This window comes from Cyprinus carpio, chromosome A14 (assembly GCF_018340385.1).
Source record: "Cyprinus carpio isolate SPL01 chromosome A14, ASM1834038v1, whole genome shotgun sequence".
Classification (NCBI taxonomy): Eukaryota; Metazoa; Chordata; class Actinopteri; order Cypriniformes; family Cyprinidae; genus Cyprinus; species Cyprinus carpio.
This window is the reverse complement of record NC_056585.1, coordinates 29,476,292-29,490,035: the sequence shown is the minus strand read 5'-3', so window position 1 is coordinate 29,490,035 and position 13,744 is coordinate 29,476,292. Positions and strand designations below refer to the sequence as shown.

The 13,744-nt window shown below is 40.9% G+C and overlaps 1 protein-coding gene across 1 annotated transcript in view; it reads right to left on the bottom strand.

Moving 5' to 3' along the window:
* Window positions 1-1,207: 1,207 nt before the first annotated feature.
* LOC109101772 (protocadherin Fat 4-like) overlaps window positions 1,208-13,744 on the bottom strand; it is a 53,928-nt gene continuing 41,391 nt past the window's right edge. The window contains exons 11-16 of the mRNA XM_042770478.1: window positions 11,954-12,039; window positions 10,823-11,002; window positions 10,438-10,562; window positions 9,076-9,293; window positions 6,426-6,687; window positions 1,208-4,540 (exon numbers count right to left, since the gene is read on the bottom strand). Coding sequence (XP_042626412.1) covers window positions 2,649-4,540; window positions 6,426-6,687; window positions 9,076-9,293; window positions 10,438-10,562; window positions 10,823-11,002; window positions 11,954-12,039 — 2,763 coding nt within the window. The 3' untranslated portion in view covers window positions 1,208-2,648. The remainder of the gene's footprint in view (window positions 4,541-6,425; window positions 6,688-9,075; window positions 9,294-10,437; window positions 10,563-10,822; window positions 11,003-11,953; window positions 12,040-13,744) is intronic.

The following is a 13,744-nucleotide window of genomic DNA, read 5'->3' as shown; positions in this document are numbered from 1 at the left end:
GTCTGCTGGTTAATAAACCACTGATTTACCTTCACTGATGAACTCAAAAGAAACTTTGTCTTTGGTAAATGAAGGCAGGACAACGATGTGGTCTGAAAGTTTTTAACGGCTGAACTCTGTGCTAGTCTCTTTGGCCAGTGGAGATTCAAAGCATCCTAGAATCACTCTGATTACATGCCACGTGTTTGACAGAAGGCACACAGACGTCCTCAGAAGTGTCCACACACATATGGACAGGAGCTGGACGGGATGTGTTTGGAACGGGATTGTCCGGCAGATTGTTGGAATCAGACGGATCCAAACTTCACAACATTCCAGAGAGAACCGAGGGTAATAAAGTGTTGCAGAAGCATCAAAAATAAAAAACGAACTTTTCAAAAAGTTCAAAAATCAATGTGACCCCCTTTTTGGAAATTGATTTAAATGATCATTTGCATGAAAATCATGCTTGTGTAGGTTGTATACTGTAAGTCTGATAAAATGTGTGTGATTGTTAAAACTTCAAACCACAGGAGAAAAATCCAGTCGCAGCAACAGTTTTAAAGTAGCCCCAAACCACAGCGTTGGCGTCTCAGCAGCATCAGTGACACGCTGGTTTATAGAATGTGTGATTGTTTATTCACAGTCGTTTCCTGTAAGTTTATGCAAAATCAGCTGTGTGTTGCTTTAGTAAACAACAGCTCCGTCGCTCATGGAGGGTTCAGCAATGCAGATCTTTTGCTCATTCTGGCTGATTCTTCAATTCTAGTTTTAAATTATTAGAATTAGCTTTAAATGTGTCTGTTTTAGTTTGACATATCCTGACTTTTAAGAGTGTTAAAGCTACATGTGCCAGCATTTTGGGAGAAATTGTCACTTTTTGACATTTGAACCTCCCTTCTATAATTTAAAGTGTCTGTTCTTTTTGAACAGCCTCTTTGTAAAGCTACACTGACAGATTCATCAGAACTTTACTTAATTTACAGTGAAATGTGCTGCTCAGACTGTTATGTGTCACCTTTTAATTAAATATTACTACTACTACTACATTAATTCTTTCACTGGGTTTTTTTTTGTCCTGGATCAGAGCTCATTTTCATCCAAACTTTTAAATATTTTATTCTGTTCATATCAATTTCTTTCTGTCCACAAAAGGAGCTTTTCATGGTTAAATGCATTGAAGCTTTTTTTAAAAATTCCCTTGTTAACTTGCTTTTCAGACAGTTTAGTCTCATCAAAACCAAAATGGACTTCTTTTTTTAAATAAATATTTTTTTGTTTATTCTGTTATTGGCTTTTACACGTATAAATCAGACATTATGTTATAGTTTTATCAAAATAGTGGAAAATACTGATGTTACATAAGTAACAAATGTAAAAAAAAAAAAAGAAGTTCAATCTTACTTCCGCTGAAAGTAAGAACCTCATTTCCAGCATATGAAAAATATCCATAAAAACGAACCTTTAAGTTAATAAACAGTAAAAAAGTAGAAACCGTACATTTTAAAAACACTGAACAAAAATCACAAAACGACAGAGAACATTGACTTCCAAGAGCTTCCACATTAATACAAAATGTACACAAGTTCATAGTCTCATAGCAGGTGGGCATTGCGTTGGACAGGTCAAGCGTGTTTGTACGAAACCTGCAATACACCAATACAAATAACCATTCAAAGTCATAGTGTCCATGCTCCCAAATGTAAATCCTCAAATATCCAGAAGGCAGAGGCCTGATTAATCTCATATCTGGAGGTTTTGTTGTTTTAGACGGCAGCCAGTTATTCAGGATGAGAAACACCCGTTCTTGGCAGATGGTTCCATAGCTTTTCTTTCTATTTTGGCTGGAGTGTGCAGAACCGGAGCCAAATATGGCCCTGCTCTTCACACCGAGCTCATGGATGTGATTCCTAGAGGTCGAGGCACTAACACACAGGAAAATCAGCCAAACGGACAGAGCCCAGACTCCAGGGCTGCAGTGCCGGAGGGTCACAACGACCCTTCATTATGACCCACTTTATTTTAGCACTCTGAACTCAGTCAGAACAGACGGATGGACTAGAACTGATTCACTTCATATGTGTGTTCATGGTAGTGCCGCACCTCTCCCAGTTCCTCTTCCAGAGTTTGTGTTGTTGGTGTGTTTGTTGGAAGAGGTTGCACAACTATTCGTTTACGTGTGAATTACTGTTTATCTTAACATAAGTGACTCATAACATGGTATCCAGCATCAGCGGTCTACTGCTGCTGGTAAATGCAACACTCAGAAAACCTTAGTCATTACACAGCACCAGTGGGGTTTACTAACAATGTGCTTTGTGAGCGCAAAGTGCTCTAGGTTCACTAAATTACAAATATAATTGGCCAATACTGTTCAAAGAAAATGGCATGCAAATACACTGGGATGCACCATTGCATAATCCATGATTAGTCAACCCAACACATCAACTAATGGCAAAACGAAACGACTAGTCTGTGCTCCCCCAGTGTGTTTTTTTTTATTGCACTCTGTGAAGGGTGTTTGTTGCTCGTCTTTTGTATCAGTGCTCTGCCTTGCTGCATTTAAGTTCGTCTTAATCAAATTTCAGAAATTAATCAGTATTTCATGTGTTTTGCAATGGCTCCTGACTCCAGTCTTAGAGGGCAAAGAGATGAGGACTCAGTGCTTCTCATACATACTGCTCAGTTTCGCCCTCATTCAGAATTGTGATGGAGCCGTCGCCGCTCTTCATTTCGATGTCTTTAGCAGCAGAGTTCTCTGGTAGCAGTGCTAAGTCTTTAAAAACGTCCACGTAGTGGGTGAACCCCGGACCCCAGTTCAGTAGGTTGTCCCAGTTGAAGTTATTGGACCCTTGGCCCAGTTTATGGGGTAAAGTGTGGTGCTGATACTCCGATAGTGTGTTGTGGCTGCTGGACGGCCCACCCTCCGCACGTCGACTGGAGTATCGCCTCTGTCGCATCCTCCCTCCGTGATCCTCATCATCGGCGTCTGACTCGTTGACCTGCGAGAGCTTGGGCATGCGAGAACTGTAGGAAACTGCTTTCTCACGGTCGTACTCCATCTCCGAGCAGGTGAAGGAGTCATGGGAGTCGCTCTCGGAGGAGGATTCCGGAGCAGGGATGCCATCTGCAGGGTTCCGGACACGTGAGAGCGGTCGGCGGCAGTCTTCCTCAGATGATGAGCGCCCGTGATCGGCGCTGCAGATGCTGGGATTCCTGGGTCGAGGTGTGTTGAGGCGTTCCACCTCCTCTATGGACAACCCCACAGGTGGGCCACTCTCCAATGGAATCTGCTCGATTGGCTGCTTGAGACGACTCCCGGGCCGAGAGCCATGGCCCGCCATGGTCTGAGGGCTCTTGCTGCGCCTGCCCAATCGGGTGGCGTAGTTGAACATACCAGGCTGGCCCACGTCGCCGTGGAAATCGAGAGGGCTGCCCTCACGGCGTGCCAAGTTGAGTTCACGGGTGGGAGTGTTGCGGTAGAAGGAGGATGGCTTGTTAAAGGGTGCTGGACTGTGGCGTGACAGGGGATTGGGCGTGGGGCAAGCTGAATGGCTGAGGGGTGTGGAGCGGAGCCCCTGGGTGTAGGTCGGCTGGTAGGTGTAGCTGGTGGCACCTAGTGGAAGAGGGGACTGGCGGGCAAATCCCAGTGGACTGTGGCGCTGAATAGAAAACTTGGGAGTATGGCTACGGAAGTGTTTGTAGTGCTGGATGATGTCGGCATCTGATGGAGCAATGCTGCTGGCGTTGTCAATGTCATAGTGTTCCATGTCTGCTTCTGGTCCTGCACATGGAGCACAGGGGGCGCTGGGAATGGTTTCACTGTTGTGTGCAATGTCAGTTTCGTCATAGATCAAGTAGGGATTCTCCCGCTCTATAATGTCAGGTTTGGGGTTTCCCTCTGGTTGTTTCCGGACTGTCATGTCATCTACGTAAGGTGGAATGTTGTCTGGATCATCAAATGCCACATTCTCACTGCCTTTCTTTTTCTTCTTCTTCTTCTTCTCCTTTGTTTTCTTCTCATCCTTTGGCACTTTGGTTTTCTTGCGGCCCTTGCAGTGGTTGCACAGTATGAGGCTCAAAACCACCAATGCTAAGACAGTAGCGCAGCTGCCCACAATTGCAGGAACTGCCCAGATGGGCAGAACCATCTCCTCAGTGGTTGCACTTGGACTACAGGTGGACCCTCCGTTGGCTCCTAGCTTACACTCCGTACCCTGTGGACACCGGACTCCCAAACAGGCCACCAGGCTCTCGCACACTCTGCCCGTGTAGAACTCCTCACACGCACAGGTGAAGCCTCCACGAGCGCCGGGCATGCAGCTGCCGCCGTGCTGGCAGGGGTTTGAGGCACAGTCACCTGGTGGGACACACTGGTAGGTGTACCACTGGTTCACACACATCAGCCCGTCCCAGCAAGGGCTGCTCTCACATAGATTTGGGCCACGACAGCCGATCTTCACAGAGGGATCAGTCTTGGAGATAGAGACAGTCCTGTGTTCACCACTGAAGGGGAGCATCTCTCCGTTATATTTCACATAGGCGTAACACCCATCAAAACCTAGAAACACAGAGAGAGGAATATTAACTATAACTCAAATAAACTCAGAAATGGTTGAGTACTATTTTTAGATGTACCCGCTCCTAAAAGGCGGATAAAAAGTAATCAGTCATAGTTTGTTTTTATGTCAATCAAACAGTCCTAAATGGGTGGATTTTTGGCCAAAAGCCGCAAACTGCAATAAAATGTACACTGCAAGTCAATCGTTTAGCTACGTGGAAGAAATGGACATTGCTTAGTTTAACGCTACACAGGGAGACATTTTGTTTGGGTTTGTGATTGCTGTAGCATCAGCCAACATAGAATAAAATTCTCCCCCAGAGAATTCTCCCCCAAATCGTCGCTTTTACATCAGGAGGAAAAGAAACAGACTCTTCTCTTCAGCACAAGTATCCTGCAAGCCAAAAATGCAACCTTTTAAGACCACGCCATCTGGGAAAAATCTTAATGTCACTGATTCAGACCTGCACTATCATGTTGCCTAACGACGAACCGTCAACAATGTAAATCGATGTTTATCGAATTTATGCCCCATTCAAACACAGAACATTAGGTTCTGTTTATTAGATGAAGAAAAGCAGATTGGCCCAATTCTGTTTCACGTTCTCCCACTTTCAGACCTAAAATCCAGAAATGGCATGACCTTACGTACACAAAATATGTTTACATTAAAATAGTTTGGATAATTTCATTTGATATTTAGATTGCCAGTAAAGAGTGGGTTACAAACCAACAGCTCAATTTGGCCATACATGAACATCCGCTTGTGATCTTTACGCTCTGAGTTTCCTCAGTAGGGTTGTCAACTTTGTTTTATTTCACCTAAGAAATATCAGGAGAAACACCTGAGATGGACAAAAGTAAATCTGTGCACAGTTTGAAACATTGAGATCTCTTCTGAAACTACAGACATGATTGAGATTACTGGTTCTTTTCTCAGGAAAACCATCTGAGAAGGAGACTTAAGAAAAACAAAGATTTTTAAAGATTTTTTTCCCTATCCTATGGAACTTCACCGAATACATCTTGCTCAGCCTGTCTGGAGCTCTAATAAAGACTCCAGTCTTATCACAGGCTAAACGGTTGGTCTTTTCTCTCTTTCAGTGCTTTAGTCTGAAGTGTCTACAAGTGACTGTTTTTAATGGACAATAGTTGAGCTCTGTGGATTCCTGTACTGTGCAGGTCCTGCAGAGGAAAGTTCAGATATTCTTTCCTGTTGGCAGTCTGCTGTCTATCCTAGTTAGCACACAAACACGCACACTTTCTCTGAACTTTCTCCTGTCACATACACTCGTAGAGGAAAAACACTCTCAAGTTTTGATTCAGGCAGAGCGTGCCAACTATGACACATCCTTTGCCTGCGAGTCAGATGTTTCTCAGTGGTAAAACTGTTTAGTTCATAACATGCAATTTTGTCAGAGTCATTTCTGTTGATTCAAATATTTACATATTTTATTGGAACCAGCTTACAGTGCAAATGTCACCAGGATGTTTGGATTGTATTCTGGGTTTAAGCTCTATAATGATACTTATAGCCATCATTATAAAGTCGTGGCCTAATGTTTAGAGATTCAGACTTGTAATCGAAAGGTTGCTAGTTCGAGTCTCGGGCCGGCAGGAGTGAATGTACAGCGCTCTCTCCACCATCAATACCACGACTGAGGTGTCCTTGAGCAAGGCACCGAACCCCCAACTGCTCCCCGGGCGCCGCAGCATAAATGGCTGCCCACTGCTCAGGGTGTGTGTTCACGGTGTGTGTTCACTGCTTTGTGTGTGGACTTAGGATGGGTTAAATGCAGAGCATGAATTCTGAGTATGGGTCACCATACTGGTCTGTATGTCACATCATAAGAGGTTTTACAGAATGTGGACTGATGGAACTGACCTGGGCTGGTTTTCTGTTGTGCTGATCGAGTCGGGACGCCCCCGAGAGACAGCGTGTGCACGTCAATCCCTCCGAAGTCTTGCGTATTGTGCAGAATGACTTTCGAGCTGGACTCATCGATCCGCAGAATGGTGGATGATCCGTTTCTCTGAAGCAGGAGTGTGTGCCACTGACCGTCAGACAGAACAACATCTCCCACAATCCTCTCTACCTTACCGGCGACACCAGCATCAGACACGTACTGCAGCAGACCGTTCTTCAGCTGAGACAGAGAGAGAAGATCAATGAATTTCATGTAAGCATTTCAAATATAATGCAGGATTTAACCTGTAGTATGATGCATTGCATCTTGCAGCATTTCTACAATGTTAAGACACTCATATCAGCTCTGTTCCAAACTCTAGTTTAATTAGAATAATATTTATTTAAACATTTTTATAATGTATTTTGATTTGTCTGCAACAGGGGTCGACAACCTACGGCAGAGGGATAATCGCTGGACTTACATTTTGAGGTGATAACTTCTCATAGTCACAAAGCCTGTTAGGAGCTATAAATATTATTAAAGTGTGAGAATTAACTTGCGCTAGTCTATGGATGTGCGCACGACCGCTGCACATATTAGGCACTTCAGATCAAAGCCTCAGCGGTCTAACAGTGCTCGTCAATGTCAAAATGACTGAGATGGCCAATCAAATCAAAGTAGGCGGGGTTTACTGTTGACAGAAGCAGAGCGCGAAGAGTCAGTTTAACGTTAAAGAGAGCGAGGTAAGATGAAGCTGCAAACCATTTAATATTAGTCAACTTTTAATGATACGTTTTACGATAGAAAATGACCGACAGATATATCCAGTGATGCAAACTACTTGATTTTTTTTTCTCAATTATGGCCATTTTGAGAGGGAGAGAGAGAGAGAGATATGTGTGTAAATTGTATGCATCTGTCTCTCTCTTTACAAACAATGAAGCTGAGTTTTGGCCATTTTGAGTTTGAGAATGAATGATGATTTTTTTGTTGATTAGTGTTGTGTTGTGGTGATGTATTGTTTATTAATAGTAGCATGGCAACGCTGACAAGTTTATGAACTTCTGAATGTTACTTTTTGCACAGCGCAATCTCAGATCTTTGTTTGCGAGTGTTGTGTGTGTGCACGCACATCAATTAAAGCAGCGCATTAATATAGACCACTTAATGGTACGGTGGTTAACCAGAAAAATTAAAAATGGCACATCATGCCAAAAATGTGTGTTAGAGCATCGATTTAATATGGGCATTTTTATGGTACGGTTGTTAACCAGAAAAATTATTTGACAAAAATAAGCAGTCTTACTAAGCAGTATTGTAATTGTAAACTACTCTACTAAAACTTATTCGGTAACTGAAATTAAGCTGAAATTAAATAATCAGAGGGAAAAGTTAAGCTTAAAATGCTTCCTTGGCATCTGAAAGTTGAAAAAATAGAAAATAAATTAAAGTTAAATAGAAATATACAAAAATAATATATATGAAAAGAGCACAAACTAAAATTTTTAGCACCTTAACTAAACCTAATAACTGAAGTAATGCTGCATTCATGCCATGTCGGAATTACTGCAATTGCAAGATTTCAACTTGTAAAACGCGTTCATGTTCTCATAGATCTCGTAATTGCAGCTTGTAGGCTAGGAGTTTTCTGAGAGCTACGACTTGTACCACCTGTACCTTGTACCACCAGATTCATTTAAGCACTATGTTTAGGAGTTGATAGTTTTGCCATAGAAATGCATAATACAGAGTCAGTAGAACGTCACATGTCTTGAGCATACAGTCATTTCAACAAGGCGTGAGGGCAGCTTAAGTTTAGTGGCCTAATGGTTTGAGGTCGGACTTGTAACCCGAAGGTTGTGGGTTCGAGTCTCAGGTCTGGCAGGGATTGTCGGTGGGGGGAGTGAATAACCAGCACTCTCTTCCACCCTCAATACCACGACTGAGGTGAGACCCCTAAGCAAGAACCGAACCCCTAACTGCTCCGGGTGTGTTCATGGTGTGTGTGTATTCACTACTGTGTGTGTGTGTGCACTTGAATGGGTTAAATGCAGAGCACAATTTCAGAGTATGGGTCACCATACTTGGCCACATGTCACTTTTTTTTACTTCTAAATGAAAACTGAATATATAAAAATAAAAGCTAATTTATTATTATTATTCATCTGTGATACCTTAACATTTAAATTCAATTCAAGTGACTAAGAAATGCAATATTGCCAAAGTTGGGACATGCTGTCTAAGTAGGCAGCTCACTAGATTTTGTAACAGTGCTATGTAATGCATGCGCTAATCTGACTGTTTCATTACTAAAATGGAAAAACAATCTTGTTTGGGAAAAAGAAGGGGCAACAGAAAAGAACTTCAGTGTAGAAGGAAAATGATTTACAGACCTACAAAATCTGGAATTGGAAATCTGTCTTGAACAAAGAACAAATCTGAGATGTGCGACACTGTGCTGTGAGATACTGTGGATGTGTTTGTGTGTTTTTGAGTAGTAGCTCTCTGCGGCCTCACTAGTTGTACGGGACGTCCTGTCAGCAGCTGCTGTGGATGGAGAGGCGAAGGGGAGCGAGTTCAGCCTGTTGGCCGTGAGCCCAGAGCTGGAGCCACATACACACTTACCCTGACGGTGGTGTAGTTGGAGCTCTCCTGTGCGTGCAGCAGCGTTCCAGAGCCGCTGCGAGTGCGGAACTTCAGCTCCAGGCTGCTGTATTCCGGGACGGGTCGGCCGGGGTCCTGCAGCGCTCGTGCCAACAACACATCTCTCTTGCGGCTCTGACTCAAACCGTAGTCCAAACGACCCGAACCGTCCAGAGATAGAGCCGTATCTGCAGTAATGTCTGAGAGAAGAACACAAGGACTCTAGTTTAGACACCATGGATCTGTTTGCGATGAAGAGAAAAATTACAATTCTTAACTCTCACATAAAATATTTGGTGTTTAATACACTGTTATGAAGACCAGGAATTTGGACTGATGCAATTTCAGCAACACATATAGGAGCCAAACAAAATGGTTTTGATTGGTTGGTTCTCATGTCATGGCTTATTTGTTGCTCTGGCAATTGGAAAGCACACATTATTAAGTGCATTTATATTGTGGTGGAGTCATGCTTTTCAAAGTATTACTGACACTACAGGTGAATAAGGTCAAATTGTTTTCCCAAAAAACTTTTTATTACAAGTTTTCTGAAATGTCACATTTAAATATTCAAATGGAGGCATTGTCCAAATTAAATATGCACTCATTTGCATACATTTCCAGAACAGAAATGTGGATAAAGCCAGGTTCAAAATTAATTTGATGCTGTTGAAATATTAGAGTTAAAGGTTTTTCCAGAGGGGACTGTGAATTAATCTCTTCAAACACATAAGTCAGAAAATACTGTACATAATACAGTAAAACATAATATGGTTGATCTAATATAATTACACGTGAATGATATATGAACAAAGCCCTCAGTAAAAACCTTCAGAATATAGAGAGGAATAAAACTGTAAGTTTTGGTGTATGTAAGTGCTGCTGAAGTGGAGAAACAAACTCTCAGCCTTTTAAAGATATGGATTTTTAACATGTTTTTAGGAATAAAATGTTGTATAAATCAGTGTGAATGATATATGAACAAACCGCTCAGTAAAAACCTTCTTTTAAAGATAACTGTAAATTTTGGTGAGTAAGTGCTGCTGAAAAAACAAACCGTTATCCATTTTTACCATTTGTTTTGGTGTATAAATTGTGAATGAAGTGAACAAACCGCTCAGTAAAAACCTTCAGTGGAAAAAAAACTCTTTAAAGGTATGGATTGGAATTGAAATCTAAAGCGCAAAATAGATAAAGTGCAATGAAAATAAACCCTTAAATGTGTATTTTGTGTATTTCTTTTCCAACTGTCAGAAGACACAGCCCAAAATCTCAAAATTGACCAATGCATGAATAACCAATGGTTAATATTAGATTTAATCATTCCAGATAGCAAAAACTCACATTTCTCACAGGTGGGTCCAGTGAAACCCTCAGTACACTGGCACTGCTGCCACGACCACATGTCCAGACACGTCCCACCGTGTCTGCAGGGCTCAGCGACACACATGCTCTCTAACCTGGGGCATCTGTGGACGAAAGACGCACAAAAACCTTCAGCGAGGAACATCACAGCAACACAAGAGTCCATGACTCCAACATTAGCATAAATGCAAAAGAGCTGCATTAATTTCACCTGAAATAAAATCAACACTATTCAACCTGCTCCAGAAAATTCACACCAGCTGGAGCCAGCTTTCATTTTGCATTCACAGACATCCAGAGAGCCGAATGAGCTGTCGTTCAGTGAGTTGGCTCGTGTTTTGTGTTTGTGTGTTTGGTGACAGACCTGTCCAGAATGCCGTGTGAAGCCAAAGCTTGAGATGGTTCCAGTGGACGTCCATTGACAGCAAACTCCATGATGCACCCGACAAAGTCATGCGTGGCCACCTGACCTCGACGATGCAGGAGGGCTTCAATCGACCGAACGCCCCCAACAGACAGACGGTTTGGCTGGACATCCAGAATCCTGAGAGACGAGACAGCGCTATCAGACACAGCAGCCCGACACTCAGCTTCAAGAAGAGCAAGTGATTTTCACTGGTAACAATAAATCTTCCAAGACAGATTGACCGTTAGCTCTGAGGTTAAGTGATATTTACAAGAGCTAATATTTGTCAGTGGGGTCAGAAAAATCATATTGTTTTCCCTTTGAATTAGGATTATTTTTCTGACTCTATTGGCAGATATTTGTTTTTGTTTAAAGCAAAAACTAACAACATTTTGAAACATTTTTCAGAAAACACGACTTAATCCCGTAAGTGATTTTGCTTCTCAAGTAAATGTATCTTGATTCAAGAATGTTTAGATATTTATACTAGAAAACAAGACAAAAATACTTAGAAAATCATTTTTGCTGCGTAGAAGTCCAAAAATTGTTTAAATGCTCTAAATCTAAATCTCGAGATCTGCCAACCATCTACCAATAATTGTAATATTTTAATAAAAAACATATTACCATATATAAATGATGAAATATATACACAACATATTGTATAATATTTTATATATAATAATTTAATAAAAAAAATTTTATATACATTTTTTTTTACATTTACAATATTTAAATTAAAAAAATATTTTTATATTAGTTTGTTATTTTTATTAATGTTTTTATTAATTTTCTGAAGTGAGACCTACCAATCATCTACCAATAATATATTTTAATTGAAAAAATTATTAATAATAAAAAACTTTCATTTAAAATATTTCAACACACACACACACACACACACACACATATAATTATATGTATTTATTTAGTCAAAAAAATTGCAATATTGTGATTCATCTCAGACTCTGTGGTGAAAATTAACCATGAAAATGCCTTCAAAACCCAGGCCACTTGGCATGTGGTCACTGTTGCGCTCTATATTGGGACATACAGTATAAAAGGGATTCTATAATGAGTGTTTCTCACCAGTCAGTATGAACAGCCACATTGCTGACCGCACAGTATCCCGGTTCCTGTTCCTCCCCACACAGGTCAATAGTGAGAGACGCCGCCTTTAACACAGCAGACAGACAATCAGGTCAGCATGATGCTTGTGTGAGACTGGTTGAGACTGACAGTCTTCATTTTACTGTATTCTACTTCAGCATCTCAGAATAACAATCTCAGAAATCCATATGCATTTTTAAATCAAAGTAAAAACATATTGGAATGTATTTGTACATTCAATTACATAAATAAAATGACCTGTACGTATTTGTCAAGTCTGAGTATTTTGTTGAGCCTACAGAATACTACATGGAAAAAAACGACACCCAGATGCTGGGGAATAAATTACCGCAAGACATTCTACAGAGATCTGTCCTGTCCTCTCGGTGCTTTATGAGTCCCGTGCAGACATTTGGGAGAAAAACATCTCAGAGGAGGAGGTGCAAAGAGTACAGAGGCACTGAGAAGCAGGATTGACATCAGACAGCAGCACAACCTCAACGTTCAGATAATACAGACACTTCACTTCCGTTATAGAGGAATTTCAGCCTATAAAAAGAAAATCCTACACTAACAATGGAAAAGATGTGTTTGTCTGCTGGAGCTGTGCTAAGTGCTGATACAGACGACTTCCTGCGCGGCTCGAGCGTCTGGCCATCGCATTAATGCCTCCCTGAACTTCAAAAAGACTAAACCAGACCACAGCGTGCTCTCTTTTCCAGGAGTCGCACACCGCTGCAAAGCATTTCCAGCAGAGGAAAGAGTTGCTTTCAGAAATGAGTCTCAAAACCAATTTCATGCAGCAGAACTTAATTAAATTGTCTTGTTAACGTTGAAAATTAGGGAGTGGATTTCTACACCGGTAACATTTAGGTTATAAAAATGTTGCGGGAACATTGTTTTGAAATGTTTCTAAAATGTTTTCTTGATTGATTTTTCTTTCTTGATCATGATTAGAACGTTATTTAAAAGTTACAAAAACGTTTCCTACAACATTCTACTAACTTTTTCAACCAATTGAATTTTAACCTAAAATGTATCATTGTTTATTTTTAATATTCTAAGAATGTTAAAATGTCACAACTTTCCTGTTGTGAGTCGAATGTTTGTTATTTAAAGGTAAAGAATAGTTTCTTTGAACGCTCAAAGACAAAATAGGACATTCCAAGAATGTTAATCTCAGAACGTTTTCTAAACATTATGAGAAAGTATATCAAATATGAATAAAGTTATAGGAACAGTTCATAAATATTACTTTAAGAAAGTTTTGGCCCTTTATAAAACTTAAAAACTAACAGTGAAAGTTGTGAGAATGTTCCCAGTTTTCTGGGTAAACCATGCAATTATATTGAAATTAGTTGGAACAACTTAATTTTTTTTGAGTAGTCAACAAATGGTTTATGCTGCAAATTAAGTTCCTCAATCATGTTGTCATAACTCAAAAAGATTGCTGCAAACTGTTGAATGAATGGTTTAGTGTGCATCCAGTGCACGACTAGACTGCACTGGTCTGAAAATCTGAAACTGGACCCAGCTGAGGTCAAAGAGCATTCTCAGAGTCTGTGTATTAAATAGATTTGGCTTTGAGCTGCTTTTTTGGACGGTGTTTGGAAACACATGCTGCATGTGGGTGTGCGAGCTGATTTCTAATTTTCTATTTATAATTCATCAACCATCTAAGTTGCAACACACAACGCAGAAACAAGTGAAGAGCAGAAACGTGGCCATAGACCAGCTCTCGATAAACTCTGACTCTCCATTAAACCAAAA